A 16,187-nucleotide genomic window follows, 5' to 3' on the forward strand; every position below is an offset into this window, starting at 1 on the left:
CAGTTACCAAACCATGTGTCTCCTTTAAATTCTAAAAGGAAAAGTCCAGCAAAATTTTTTATAAAAGTATTGTGCTGCCCCCCAAAAGTTATAAAAATCCCCAATATACACTTATTACGGGAAATGCACATAAAGTGTTTTTTCCCTGCACTTACTACTGCATCAAGGCTTCACTTCCTGGATAACATGGTGATGTCACTTCCTGGATAATATGGTGATGTCACTTCCTGGATAACATGGTGATGTCACTTCCTGGATAACATGGTGATGTCACTTCCTGGATAACATGGTGATGTCACTTCCTGGATAACATGGTGATGTCACTACCTGGATAACAGTGATGTCACTTCCTGGATAACATGGTGATGTCACTTCCTGGATAACATGGTGATGTCACTTCCTGGATAAGTGTGCTCAGTGTCCCTCCAGTGCCCAGTATCCCCCTGCCATCATCCTCGCCAGCAGCCATAGCCTGCACAGCTCTGGGAGTCGGGTTCTGACATCACCATGTTATCCAGGAAGTGACCTCCCCAAGTTATCCAGGAGGTGACCTCCCCATATTATCCAGGAAGTGACATCACCATGTTATCCAGGAAGTGAAGCCTTGATGCAGTAGTAAGTGCAGGGAAAAAAGTCCTTTATAGGCATTTCCCATAATAAGTGTATATTGGGAAATTGTATAACCTTTGGGGGGCAATACAATACTTTAATAAAAATTTTCGCCGGACTTCTCCTTTGTCACATTTTTTTTGTTTTGTTTTTTCAAACATGTTTTTATTCAAGGTTGTAAAATTTTTTACAACATTAAAACAAGGGGGGGTGGGGGGGTGGAGGACAACCTCTTTAACAATAAGGCTGCTCTCTGATTCAGTGTGAGCTCTGTGGGATGCTGGTTGTACCAGAATGGGTTAGGTCTGTTATTAAAGGGGAAGTCCGGGCAAAATAATTTTAAAATATGTTATTGCCCAACAAAAGTTCTGAAAATTACTAATAGACACTTATTATGGGAAATGCACATATATTGCATTTCCCCTGCACTAACTACTGCATGGCGTGTTCAGGTCTGTGTAAAGTCGGTGATGTCACGTCACATACACTGCTGACTCCTGCTGTTTTAGTCTGTCCCACCACTGCAGCAGGTATCGGCAGTTTATGTGACGTGACATCACAAACTTTACACAGACCTGAACACGCCATGCTGTAGTAAGTGCAGGCAAAATGCATTATAGGTGTTTTCCCCATAATAAGTGTCTATTAGTAATTTTCATAACTTTTGTTGGGCAATAACATATCTTAAAATTATTTTGCCCGGACTTCCACTTTAATAGATCTGGTGCTCCAGCACCTGCGCCCTTCAGCCATCCATCCCAACCACGACCAGGGCAAAACAGCCTAAAAGGTTACAGACTGCAGCATCATACACAATACCTGTAGCTGAGTCAGAGTTCTCTCTAGGAACATCATCATAAATAACTTCATCAGGGTCTAAAGGAAACATAAAGCAAAACACATAAATAATTAGACAATGAGGTACATACTGAACCAATAATGAGGTATTAAGCAATAATAACTGTCACATAAAATGTTTAACAATTGTAGCAATAATACACACAAAAAAGCTAATTAAGGATTCAGACATTAACTCCGTAAAGGGGTATTCCACTTAAACATAACTTTTGATATGTTGTTGCCCATGGACAGGGCCGGCTCCAGCTTTTTGTGGGCCCTCGGGCGACAGAGCCTCGGCGGGCCCCTTTGAGGAGCAAATCATGGAGAGACAGGTGAGGAAAGATTTGCAGCAAAAGAAACATGCGGCTGCTGCATATCTTTCTCCTCCTGTATCTCCTGATCTCTCCTGCTGTGTGTGTGTGTGTGTGTGTGTGTATATATACAAGCGCACACACACAGAGCAGGAGCTGTATACAGGAGAACTAGCAGCACCACCATGATTATATATATATATATATATATATATATATATATATATATATATATATATATATAAACATGGTGAGACCCCTAGTTCTCCTATATACAGGTCCTGCAGTGATATACAGTGTATATATATATATATATATATATATATATATATATATACACATACACACTGAACATCACTGCAGGACCTGTATATAGGAGAACTAGGGGTCTCACCATGTTTATATGATAGAGACAGAGAGAGATAGAAGATAGATAGATAGATAGATAGATAGATAGATAGATAGGAGATAGATAGATAGGAGATAGATAGGTAGATAGATAGATAGATAGATAGATAGATAGATAGGAGATAGAGAGATAGATAGGAGATAGAGAGATAAGAGATAGATAGATAGGAGATAGATAGATAGATAGATAGATAGATACATAGATAGATACAGATATCTAGTTGTTTTGTGTATAGAGGTCCTGCTGTAACATATATATATCCTGCTGTAATAGATATATATATATTACAGCAGGACCTCTATACACAAAACAACTAGAAACTAGAAAGGCTGTAGGGAAGATTTGTGAAGGAAGACAGGTGCCCGGGGGCCCCAGTATGTATCGGCGTGGCCCTTAACTGTCACATGCGGCCTCTAGGGGCCCAGTCCCCTTTGTTACTACACTTTTTTTTCTTTTTTACTAACAAAAAAATGTAGTAACAAACGGGAGTGGGCCCCTAGAGGAGCTGTGGGCCCCGGCATTTGCCCTAGTTAGCCGGGTGCTGACGCCGGCCCTGCCCATGGAGAGACTAACAATTAATTCCATAATTATCATCTATTCAGTCTCCTTCCCCCGGTTCTCAGCTGCTGCTTTCTGCTTAAGACACAAAAATCTGTGTGTGAGTTTTTCTCTCCCCCCCCCATCCCCATTCTGAGATGGCTGATGTAAACAAGTCTCTGGCTGGCTGTATCTGCAAATTTGTAGCTTCTTTGTAATGCTGGGAGTTGCTGATAAACTCATTGTGATAAATCCTTGCAGCACTACAAGGTTGCTACAAAGTTGCAGATAGGGACTTTTTTACATCAGCTGTCTCAGAAGGGAAGAGGGAGGAGGGGGAGACAGAAGGAAAAGCGCACACTTAGATTTTTGTGTTCAGCAGAAAGCAGCAGCTGAGGACTGGGGGGAGGAGACTAAATAGATAATAACAAGTATGGAAGGAATTGTTAGTCTCACCATAGGCAGCAACATATCAAAAGTTAGAGCAGAATACCTCTTTAAGTGTGTGGAATAGCCACAAGTGCAGCGTCTCAAGCCAGAAAATTTTGGAACATGGAGAATTATCCAGTGCTTTAATTTTGTGGTAAAAAGCTTAGTTGGGGGAAAGATCTGAGAATAAATTACTTTACTGAAAGAGTAGTAGATGCTTGGAACAAACTTCCAGCAGACGTGGTTGGTAAATCTACAATAACTGAATGTAAACTTGCGTGGTATATACACATATTTATCCTAAGATAATAAGAAGGGAAATAGTAAAAAGGACAGACTATATGGAGCAGGGGGCTTCATCTGCCGACAACCTTCTATGTTTCTATCCTGTCGATAGTGTATAGTCGGGTGCCGACACCTACCTCCCCTGCCGATCAGCTGTTTGGTGCCCACAGTACAGTGAAAATGGAGCATGAAACAATTGGCTCCATACTCTGTGTGGCAGTGGTGCTTGTGTACTGCAGCCTCAGTTCCTTCTAAAGTGAATAGGAGCTGAGGCTGCAGTAAGGTGGTGTCGCCACTACACAGGGAATGGAGCTAATTGCTTCTGACTGTTTTTACTGTAGTGCGGGCGCCAAACAGCCAGTCAACAGGGAAGGTGGGTGTCAGCACCCGCCTATCAACTATCGACAGGATAGGCTATCAGTGGTTTTATCCTAGACAACCTGAAATACGTCAGTCGTCTATAATTCTCCCTCTGGCTGGAGTTTCTTGATCGTGGGCACAGGGAGAGGCAAGCAACCTCTGATTGTTGTTTTCTCCCATTCGGCTGCTGGCTGTAAGCAGTTGGCTACGGCCGGACTTCTCCTTTAATAAAGGAGTCCTGGGGCGTTCCTCTGCTACTTCTCCTCAAAATTTACTGAGAACTGAAAAGGGGATTTGCAGAGGTGAAAGGTCCTCTGTTATAACTGTACTATTGTCCGCTGTCTCGTATTATTGTCAAAGAAATTAAATAGAAGCAACAGGAAAGAATAAGGCAAAACTATAAGAAGGAAAAATAAGACATTTTAGGAAGAAAGTAAAACAAACAGCTGCAGAAAGCAATGAGATAATAGAAAGGCATGGTACTTACTCTCCATCCATTCTGTATTCGCTGGATCGGACACCCACTTTGCCAGCGCGTCCTCTTCTTTCAAGGCTTGGAATTCGTCACTGTAACGAGGAAACGATATTATACTACTGTCTGATGACAAATATAACAAACTCAACATACAGCAAATGCCTAATATTCTATAACGTGATGCAAGTAGAAAAAAAGAGATGATCGGGGGGCACTCACCATAAAATTCTTCTTTATTTATTTCAATTCATTAAAAACTCCGTGCAGCAGGGACAGAGGACGCCAGCACCATCTTGGTTGCAGGGGGCGTGACAGCTGTTTCACACGTGATTCGTGCTTCTACAGACGCGTCTGTAAAAGCACGAATCACGTCCCTGCTGCACGGGAGTTTTTAATGAATTGAAATAAATAAAGGAGAATTTTCTCTTTTTTCTACTTGCATCACGTTATATCTATAGTCTGAACAAGGGGTGAGCACCACATTTATATATATATTTTCGTATATATATATTTTTTTTCCACGCTCCATTTTCTGCACATTTCCCTTTTTTCCACGAACTTTATACTAGTGCCAGCCACTGTATCTTTAAAAGTTCTAATATTCTATAAACTGCACACAAGATACATCACTAGCGTATTAACACATAAACGGAAAAGGTGTGTATATTATATATAGGGGGGTAATTACTATATGGAGGCACAAGGGGGCATTATTACTTGATAGAGACACAAGATGGCATTATTACTGTTTGGAGGCACAAGGGGGCATCATTACTGTATGGGGACAATAATTTGCACAGTGCCACCCTCATATGTAAAATATATAACTGCATAGTGTACAAAAGTGCATAAATATATAGGTTATATTACACACCTGATATGATTGTGGTCAGACACAAGCTGCAAGTGGGGATTGGATACCTCTTCTTGAACTCCTGCAATTGGGGATAAGAACAACCCTTATTTACACTTTTTGCTCGTCCAAGTGTTTTACACAACTTCAGTAATAGTTACTCACTGGAGACAAAGACTGCATCTACTACTGTTTGTACCAACCAGGCCTGTAGGTTGGCCATGCAGAGATTGACATGACCACATAAACCTAATAAGACTATACCAAAGAGTCAGGTCATGCTGCCTTGGGTGAGAAACCTGGCTCTAAAACAGTGCAAAGGAGACCAAAGAAAATGACAGACCGTATACACATAACACCAATGCCTGGACCTATATAATCAGGAAGAGCGAGCACCTGGACTTGGGTGCCTGGCCGTAAAAAAACAAGGGAACAGCTGGTTGTGGGTGCTAGAGGGCTGTCATTTGTACGCTCCACAGCTTGCGGCCATATTAACACGGCTCAACCTGCAGAGTTAACGATAAGCCGCCGATCAGCTTGATAAGCACTCGCTTCCAGAGCCTTTTACATGGCTCGATCATTGTGCCACCAGGGCTGCACGGACATCAGTAAGGCAGTTCATGCGGGCCTTTCTTTAAATCAGTCGTCGGTTTGCACATCTCTTATTACATGGACAGACGTGAAGGAGACAGCAGGTTTAAAGTGAGCAATCGGCTAGAGACATGTCAAAAGTTTTGATCAGTCCAGGTCAGAGTGCTCACACCCGTACCGATTGGGAGAACGAGCGGGGAGAAGACCGCACTGCAGCACATCCTCTCCCTGCTCTTAGGAGACAAAAAAAAAAAAAAGTCAGGCTTTATAGTGCTCCATTTTTCTAACACAGGGCGAAGAGTGGATGTGCTGCAGCTTGGTCTTCTCCCGGCTCATTCTCCCGATCAACGCAGGTGTAAACACTCAGACACAGACCAATCAAAATTTTTGACACGTCTTTATGACACAAAAAGCTAACAAATAGCCAGCACCCCATGCATACTTGTTCACACTATGCAGAAGTGGAAGTGTGAGTGAGGTGCTGATGAGGCCATGAGGCCGTGCACTCCCCGTATCTTCTGTAAGTGTTTTACACAGAGATTAGTAGATCCTATATGCCCAGTTTTGTAGACTTAAGGCCCTATTACATGAAACGATTATTGGCCGAATTCGGTATGGATGATAATCGTCTCATGTAATAGAAGACATTGATCAGCCGACATGAGCGATGTCGACTGATCGTTGTCTGTTGTTGTCTTTCAACATGTTGAAAGACAAACGACTATGATAGCACTGAACAGCCGAGTGGAATACGAGCGGCGGCAGCAGACTGCCGCTATGTCCTATAGGCTGCCCGGACGATCTAGTGATCACCAGGGCTGCCCCCCCACCCCCCACTCTTACCACTCGCTGCTGACGCATGTAATAGCGCCGGCAGCGAGCGGGGAGCTGATGCGCTCGTTTGCTCCTCTCCCTTTCCCTGTGTAATAGGGGCTTTATAGTCCGAGAGAGGCCATTAGCAGAGTATAGGGTCCAAGCCGCTGGAGTTCACCTTAACGTGGCAAGTTGGTACATTCTATTTGATGCACAAGCCTGGAGAACACAGAAATGGCTGCACATTGACATCGCTCCCATGGTTGATACTAAAGCTTGTTCAGCTACATTAAAAACCAACATCAGAAGTTAGTATATAATTTGATCAAACCATATTGCCTCATGTACCACATGCAGGTCTCTGATACAGGTCTCCCTACTCTAGCCATGGTGCAGCGTTCGCTGGGAAGCACCACCGCCGCAAAGCCAGTGCCCACAGGGGGGGGGGGGGGGGGGGACGGACAGCCCAGGAGTCCACCGACCGCACTGTCGCAGAACCAAGCCCCCAGGGCCAGAGCAACACCACCCCACAGGCACAGCATGCACCTAGTGTGCATAGATCTAAAAGCCCACTCCATGAGCTCCCAGCTAGAGGAGGGAAAGAGGGGGTACTTACCATGCACATCACTTCCCGCTACATTCTATTTGATCAAATGGTTTTCTAAGAACCTCATTTATAGAAAAACAGTTTGCAATTTTCAAATTTTTATGTAAGTTTTTTGTAATGACAGAGACACTTAAAGCGACTCTGTGCCCACTGCCCCCCCCCCCCCAACTACTTATACCTGCTTGTAGCTTATGTGAAGTCCATTCTTCTGTTATGTTTGTCCACGCTGGTTGAGCTTTTGCTCGGCTGAAAAACAAACTTTAGTTGAGGAGATGGTGTGCCTAAGAGGCCGGGATCAGAGCGTTCGTGCCCAGGTTAAGCGCCGCCTGTGTGGTCTAGGTCTGCGTCTCTCCCTCCTCTCGTTCCACCCTCTGTCTGTCCGCCCTCACAGGACTCGTTGTTATTGCTCCTGCGCCGTTGCGGGTCACTCTGTGCATCGTCCAAGCCCTGTGTAAGCGATGCGCTTGTGCCTGCCCGCCTCCCATGTCTGTCTGAGCCGCCTCCCATGTCTGTCTGCGGCCACCACGCCGCCGCCCCCCCCCCCCCCCCCCGCGCGCTTACGCTCTTTCACTCCGCGTCCTGAGTCCTCTTCTCGTCTTCGGCCATTCTACGTCATAGCGAACGTATTCCGCGCAGGCGCAGTGACGCTTTAGACTGGCCGGAGAAGACCGGTCGTGTCACTGCGCCTGCGCGGGATACGTTCGCTACGGCGAAGAGAAGAGGACTCAGGACGTGGACGGAATCAGCGTAAGCGGGGGGTGTGGTGGCCGCAGACAGACATGGGAGGTGGTGCAGGGACGATGGGAGTCGGCTCAGACAAACATGGTAGGCGGGGCAGGCACAAGCGCATCGCTAACACAGGGTGTGGATGGCGCACAGCGTGACCCGCAACGTCACGGCAACGGCGCAGGAGCAATAACAACATGTCCTGTGAGGGCGGACATCTCCCTCACCATCTCCTCAACTAAAGTCTGTTTTTCAGCCGAACGATAGCTCAACCAGCGTGGACAAACATAACAGAAGTATGGACTTCACATAAGCTAAAAACAGGTATAAGTATTTGGGGGGGGGGGACAGTAGGTACAGAGTCATTTTTAAAGAATCACTCAAAATATCCATAGTATTTTGTTTTATATTACCTTGTTCATCAACAGAAATGTTGCGGATTATAACTGGTGTGGAGTACGCTGGTAAAAGCAAGGGCAAGTTGGAAGGGACGGCATATCCACACGGCACAGGAACAGAGTACCCACTTGGCACATGGGGACTAGTAAGGTCTCCCAGGGGCTGAGACTCCTGCAGTGTAGACTCTCCTTCTTGAAACGGTGTAATATCAATCACTGAATAAGGGTTCACTTTTCTTGGTGGAGGGTTCACATCATCCTGTGCTGGTAGAACGGCTGCACAGTCATCTTCTAACAGTAGATCTAATTTATGAAAATACAAGGTTTGATTAGGCTGGGTTCATCCTAACTTATTTTCAAAACATTTTTGCAAAAAAAAACAAAAAAAAACAACCCATTAAAAAATGGAGAGTGCAGGAGAAATACTCATAAAGAGGGGTGGGTGTATCCGAGGGATGTAGTCCCTTCCCCACTAAAATAGATAAAGGTTGAAGATGAGGATGAAGGTAAGAAAACATTTTGTCACAGCATCCTTTGCACCATGAGAATATAATAGCAGGTTAGAGTCTTGTTCATTTCCTTTAAGGGGTTGGCCACTTTATAATAAAATTGCTCAGTGTACAGTATTAGTAAGTGTACTCACTGTATATACTGACAGTAGCTCCCTCTGTACCTCATAGAGCTAATATCAGACTCCCCTCCTCCAGGCTGTGCTGTCCTGCTCTGTGGTGAGTCTGCCCATAAGATGGCCGACATGGAAGACCATGTGATCATGCCCCGCCCCCCAGTGTCCACCACTGAGCCTGTATATTTCTATGATGGACACTGGGGTTGGGGGCATGGTCACATGCTCCTCCATGTCGACCATCTTATGGACAGACTCACCACAGAAAAAAGCGGCACAGCCAGGAGGGGGGCGTCTGATTTTAGCTCTATGAGGTACACAGGGAGCTGCTGCCAATATATACAGTGAATACACTTACTAATACTGTACACTGAACTATTGTACTATAAAAGTAGCCACTTCCTTTAAGTTATTCTAGGCTGAAAAAAGTTAAAGGGTACTTTAAAAAAAAAAAAAAACAACAACTCATGTCAGAAGTTTTGATTGGTATTGGTCCAGGTAGTGAGACTCCTACAGTTGCCCATTTGTTTTAGGCATTAGTGAGACTCTAAGCACCCAGACCTCCCAACTGTTCAATACATTTGACGTTGTCACTTTGCCACAACATTTTAAAAAGTTTTAGGCACTCATCAAGTTTACTGACCAGGGTGTTTGGGCCTACTGTGACCAGACTTTGTGCAAAAGGTTTAATAGTTGATTTGTTCTCCTGTACATAGTAATGCCAAATATGTGCACAATGTATAAAGTTGCTATAGCATCAAAAACAAAGGCCCTATTATAGTATGATTGGCAGAGAGACCCATTAGTGGCCAATCATTGGCCGTTGAGTTCCCCTCTCCCCGCTTCGGTCCAGCACCCTAATTCGCACCACCCCTAATGTGACGGTAGGGAAGGTGCTCTAAAGCATACAATCTAGTAGAAGGTGTGAATAATGGCTACTACAGTAAGGGTATCACTCAAAGCAGTTCTGTAATATAAAAGTGCCTTTAAATAAAAGCTTAAGAAAAAAATAAAATATAACAAATAATAAAAAAAAACAAAAAAAAAAAAACACAAGCATACCTGGAGGATCAGGGAGTGCAATGTCCACAAAATCTTCCTCGGCTGCCTGAGGTGGCTGCCTATCAGCTTCGGGAGCGTCATCGCCACTATCAAAATCAAACTTCTCTCCTTCATCCTCGTCCTCCTCGTTGTCTGCATCGTCATAGACTAAAACACAAACAAAACAGGACTTTTACCTAATAGAAAAACAACAGAGAAAAAGAGGCTGGAATTCTTTCTTCTTATGCATATATTCTACTCAAAGAAGCTCAGATCATCATCATATTATTATTATTAAAGGGGCTTTCCAGAAAAGAGATTACAATACATACTGTCTCACTGTATGACCACAGTTAGGGGAAGTTTGGATGGGGCGGTGGTCGAGGATTTGTTGCTGCTATATCCAAAGCCTATAGGGTTGATGGGGACAGCTCAGTACAGTGGTCGGACATCTTTGACAATCCCACATACAGTGGTGGCTAAGGTGGCGTTCTTGTAAATTAGACCCGAAATGATCAGCTAGTTATCATTTATCCTGTGGCCGGATGATAACTTTAAAGGGGTATTTCAGGAAAATATAAGCTTTGGTCAAGGGTGGCTGTAGGGAGTCAAACACCAAGGGGTCATCAAGATGTCTTGAAGGGGTACTCCGGCAAAAATGTTTTTCTTTCAAATCAACTGGTTTTAGAAAGTTATTTCAATTTGTACTTTACTTCTATTTAAAAATCTCAAGTCTTATCAGCTGAAGTATGTCCTGCAGGAAGTAGTGTATTCTTTCCAGTCTGACACAGTGCTCTCTGCTGCCACCTCTGTCCGAGACAGGAATTGGGAACCTGTTAGCTCAGAGACCGCTTTGAAGCTACAAGTGTGGCACCGGGAAGCGAGCAGGGGGCAGGAGAAGACCGGGAGCGTAGAGAGGAAATGTATAACAGTTTATTCAATCGTTAGCCGTTGGCCGCACATTGCTATTACATGTAATGATCATTGGCATCATTACGCATGATTCTGGCGTCGGACCTCAAAGACACGATCAGCCGATGATCACTGTCACTCCATGTAATAAAGCCCTAACTCCCCTGGTGTCTAATCGGACATTTATGAAGGAAGCGGCGATCCTGGACACTGATTGGCTGAGCGGTCTGTCAGCTAAGACAGGCCGCACCAAAGCTGCTGCTGTGTGCGGGATTGGGAGGAAGAAGGAGCGCAGGAGAAGACCTGCAACATGCTTAGGTAAAGCATGGTGCTTGTGAAATTGTCAGTCGCCCGTTGCACAGCGATGCGCGGTCGGTGCCCGATGATTTTAGGTTTGAACCTAAATAAACGATCAGCCGATGACCCGATCATCGGCTGATCGTTATCTCTATTCCACGGAGTGATAATTGGCCGAATCGGGCCGATTATCGCACCGTGGAATAGGACCCTTAGAGTAAAATTCGCCTGGTTACCCACAGGAAGCAATCACAGCTCAGCTTTCATTTTCCCAGAGCAACATGAGAACTGAAAGCAAAGCTCTGATTGGTTGTTATGTTAACAAAGAGACCTTTACTATAAGACAACTTGATAAATCCCCTCCCCCCCTCCTTCGAGTGGTTCTAAGGCAGGAACGGGAGTAGGTGTTTCTTGGGAATAGAAAACTGATGAACAACCACCTTCAATAGTCTATTCTATCACTATTCTATATAACACTTAGGAAAATAAGTAATTCCTTTCATTATAATTCTTCTATATAATATGCATGCCATAATGATATGTCTGTATAGAACAGACAAAGAGGTGCACTGTGGGAGCACATGGTTAAAGAGTGGCCTGGTAAGAAAGCATGTCCGTTTTCTCAATTCCCTATTGTAGGAAGCGAGCTGTGGCCATTTAGGGTGGATGAGCTGTGAGGCCGGACATTTTAAATAATCTTTCCCTTTCATGAAGGCCTCGGAGTGTGTCAAGCACCAGTGACAAGGGAGCTTTGATGGGAACAATTCACATTCTGTCTTCAGCTCTTTCCAGCAGGCTGCCCCCTCATATCGCTATTTCCCTTCTGCCATTGCACAGAAAAAAATAAAAATAAATCACATTATGAACAATGAGCCACCAGGCAGCGCCTGTCCGTCCTGTGTAGTGATCTGTGCCAAAGCTGGATTCTACAAAAATCCACACACCCAGTGTACATATAGTGTCTATAGTCTATAACCCGAAAATGGAATGTGACAGCAAAAAAAAAGCTTTTTGTGTTAAAAACACAATTTAAAGAAAATTTTTATTTAAATTTTATATAGATATTTTAAAATAATACTGAAATTTAAAAATGTTATAGTCTGGTTGAAAACTGAAGAGAGTCATGTGATCAGGCGGAGTTCTGTTGACTGGGTTATGGCGGCCGGTCAATGGCGCTGCACGAATCTGGAGTGACATCACCGCAGGCATCTTTGTCCGTGTGGATTGGATGGGTTCTTACCAATGACTGGTGAGAATTTTATGTCAATAGCACGTTAACAGTGCCTTCACACATCCATTTTGTGTGGTGTTTTTCAGGCCTCCAAAAAAAAAAATGCCAATGCGTTTTTTCCATACGTTTTAATTTGCTTTTGTTTGGCATTTTTTTCTAGTGTTTTTGACTTTATGAGTGAATGATCTTTTTTATGGTTTAGGCGTGTTTTTGTGTGCTGAACTTTTTTTCCTCTGCCATCATATGACCAAGATGGTGGACAACAAAAAGGTGACAAAAACACCAGAAAAAAAAACAAAAATAAAAAACGCCATACACACAGTACGAGACAACCAGGACAATTCCATTGAAGTCTATAGGAGAAAAAACGCCAAAAAAAAAAAAAAACCTCCCCCTCAGCATGCTGCATTTTGGAAAAACTACCAAAAAGCCACAAAATGCCAGAAAGGAGAGAAAGATGCCACCCCCCAAAAAACACCTTGTCTGTAAGGTCGATCATAAACGTCCATTGACTTCCAGGTAACATCTGGCCACTGGCGTTTTATTGGCGTTTTTCCAGGATTTTACAACAGTGTGAGGCCAGCCTTAGAAATATATTTACTTAGAAAATTGGTGACGTGTTCCATACATTATTAGAAAATGATCGTATAAATAATGTTTTTAAGTTAAACATATTTTTTTATGAATTTTTGGTGACATTTTTCCTAATTTTCCAATTTTCTCTCTATATTATAAAATAATCCTGAGATCTTGCAGTTTTCATTCTCACCACTGGGGCTAAAGCTATGCTGAGACTTCCTGTTGTTTCTGTAGTGATAAGAGGAGGCTGCTGTAAAGTGATCTGTACAGCATTGCAGCGTCATGTGACACCAGTAGATAGAGGAGACAATGGCAGCTCCCTGTGAAATGACCTCTTCACAGGTCAGAGAGCGCGCTCAGTTATGTTTCACATTCATGTCAAGGGAACAGAGTCTGTGTATTATCGTCTATGCCCATGAGTCTTGCTGTAAAGCATGTCACTAAATGCTGTACGAACAGCCCAGGCAATATGGGGAGCCCTCATGCCAATGTACAAACAGTGAAATAAAAAAAATCTTGCAGGGCATTTTTTTAATCAACATATGGTAAAGTATAACAAATTTATCAGCATTATGTATTGCATTGTCTTTATTTCTATTGAATCTATCTTGTTTTACCTTCAGGTGGAGGTGGAGGGAACTCCTCTAGATCTGTATTTTCCAGACTTCCCATCCTCCCAGTCTTAGTTTTTCAGCATAAAATGCCATCCTAAAATAAAAATATTTTTTATTAACTAGAAATCCTATGTAACGATAACTTTTGCAGTGCTAATAGAGATTATGTCACTATTAAAATCATGTCAACCATCAAAATAGTAACTCTGCAGTTACTATTAAAATTAAAAATTAAGTTATTGAGTTCTAGAAACACAACTATAATACCATGTTGGGTGGGTCACTACTGCAGTCAGTGACTGGCTAGGCTGGCATTACCATGGGACCAGGTAGTTGATATTGGTGTGGATCTAGTAAGCAGTGGTACAGCAGGCACCGAACATTGGTGAGAAAAGCCTCAAAATTAGTTTTAACAACTGGGTTTGTGAGCAAAGGTGTATAGGGGTACTTGCGAGAAAATCTTTCTTTCAAATCAACTAGTTTTAGAAAGTTAGATAGGTTTGTAATTTACTTCTATTTAAAAATCTCAAGTCTTCCTATACTTATCATCTGCTGTATGTCCTGCAGGAAGTGGTGTATTCTTTCCAGTCTGACACAGTGCTCTCTCCTGCCACCTCTGTCCATGTCAGGAACTGTCCACAGGAGGAAAGGTTTTCAATGGGCATTTGCTGCTGCTCTGGACAGAAGATGGAGGCAGAGAGCACTGTGTCAGACTGAAAAGAAAACACCACTTCCTGCAGGACATACGGCAGATGATAAGTACTGGACAACTTGAGATTTATAAATAGAAGTCATTTACAAATCAATATAACTTTTGAAAACCATTTGATTTGAAAGAATTTTATTATTTTTATTTTTTTGCTGAAGTACCCCTTTAGGGTACGTGCACACTATGGAATTGCGATGGAAAATCAGTCACGGATTCTGCAGCTCGCACTCGCTCACGGACTCTGGCGGCCGCGCGTGTCATAGACTCCATTCTATGCACGGGCGTATTCCGTCGTCCGTCCAATAGGTTGATTCTTTAGACGGAAGGCGGAATCTGCCCGTGCATAGAATGGAGTCTATAACACGGGCAGAAATGCGCGTGGCCGCCAGACTCCGCGAGCTGCAGAATCCGTGACGGGTTTTCCGTCGCAATTCCATAGTGTGCATGTACCCTTAAAGGAGAAGTCCAGACAGGGCGATCTTTTATATTAGTGGCGGGGAGGCTGAAAGAAATAATATGCTCTCCCTTCCCCGGCTCCATCGCTGATGCCGCTTACCGCCGCTCTGGTCCCGCCGGTCACTTCCTGGTCTGGGTTGGGCCCCGGGTCGTGATGTGTCAGGTTCTCTCAGCCAGTCACTGGCAGAGGCGGCACCCCTGGAGCGGGGGAGGTGAGAACACGTTACTTTTTTCAGCCTCTCCCGCCACTTAAAAAAAAAACAAAAAAAAAAAAAAACGTTTTTCCCGGACTTCTCCTTTAAAGACAGACTATACCCGTCTGACTGTGCGTCCTGTCACTGCTTTATAAGATGCCCACAAATCAGTCAAAAATGCTAAAACGACTATCTGAGACGCCAACAAGGAAATCTTACACGCAGGTTATTTTTATTGCATCGGACACAAGTTTCAGCACGTTTTATAAACCTTTAAGCAATTCTGTCCTTACAGTTCCATTACTAGGGAACAAGCTTAGAAAAACAGATGTTTCCCAAAATTACACACCAGCATATCCCCACAGAGAAGAAAAGAATAGTGGAAAAGGCCGGGAATGTGCTGAACAGATGGCGCTCCCCGCAGAAGACACAGGCTGCATCTTATATAGCAACAACTAGGACTTATTCCATAGCACCAGATTCTTACAATAAAATAGATCTGGTGACGCTTAGAGGTTATGTATCGTGGACTACTGAAGAGCGAAAACTACATATAAAGAATAAACAACTCTACACAACAATCGCATAATCCCATCATCAGATGCATCTTACGCAACACACAACCTCTGCGGGGTGATAGAGAGTCTGCAGAGACAAGGGTGCGGGAGGTGCTCCGGACCCACAAAGGGGGGGGGGGGCAGAGGTCACTGGTGGCGGGAGCAGCAGGAGATAGGAGAGCCCTCAATATAATGGGAATCCCCCTTCGTTATAGGGTGTTCCCCAGAGAGAGGAAAGAGTCGGCGGCTGTTTAAACTTGCCACCCTGCTCCTGCTTCTCTCAGCTGCGGAGGACACCCTGTAATGAAGCAGGAATTTTTATCATAATGAGGGGAATCTCCGCTTCTTTACTGGGTGTCCTCCGCAGCTGAAAGAAGTAGGAACAGGGGGGCAAGTTTAAATAGCCCTTCGGCTCTCTCTGTTGCAGGGAACAGGGAGCGGGGATTCCAGTCATAATGAAGGGAATGTCCACTTTTTACGGTAAGTAGTGGTGCAGGATTGACCTGGATACAAGTAAGTATAGCTTTGTTTTAAAGAGACTCCGTACCCACAATCTGTCCCCTCCAAACCACTTGTACCTTCGGATAGCTGCTTTTAATCCAAGATCTGTCCTGGGGTCCGTTCGGCAGTAGATGCAGTTATTGTCCTAAAAAACAACTTTTAGGCTATGTCCACACTACGTAAAACTACGGCCGTAGTTCTCGACGCCGAACTACGGCTGTAGTTTTG

General features: G+C 43.9%; 1 protein-coding gene across 2 annotated transcripts in view; it reads right to left on the bottom strand.

The window, feature by feature from the left end:
• The window catches only part of ARHGEF10 (Rho guanine nucleotide exchange factor 10), a 109,465-nt gene that overhangs the window by 65,605 nt on the left and 27,673 nt on the right, over positions 1-16,187 (bottom strand). For both annotated transcript variants that reach the window (XM_069974529.1, XM_069974528.1), the window contains exons 2-7: positions 13,546-13,636; positions 9,931-10,077; positions 8,259-8,546; positions 5,130-5,190; positions 4,268-4,347; positions 1,429-1,485 (exon numbers count right to left, since the gene is read on the bottom strand). In XM_069974529.1, the coding sequence (XP_069830630.1) occupies positions 1,429-1,485; positions 4,268-4,347; positions 5,130-5,190; positions 8,259-8,546; positions 9,931-10,077; positions 13,546-13,600 (688 nt within the window). In that variant the 5' untranslated portion in view covers positions 13,601-13,636. The remainder of the gene's footprint in view (positions 1-1,428; positions 1,486-4,267; positions 4,348-5,129; positions 5,191-8,258; positions 8,547-9,930; positions 10,078-13,545; positions 13,637-16,187) is intronic.

This window comes from Dendropsophus ebraccatus, chromosome 6 (assembly GCF_027789765.1).
Source record: "Dendropsophus ebraccatus isolate aDenEbr1 chromosome 6, aDenEbr1.pat, whole genome shotgun sequence".
Taxonomy (NCBI): domain Eukaryota; kingdom Metazoa; phylum Chordata; class Amphibia; order Anura; family Hylidae; genus Dendropsophus; species Dendropsophus ebraccatus.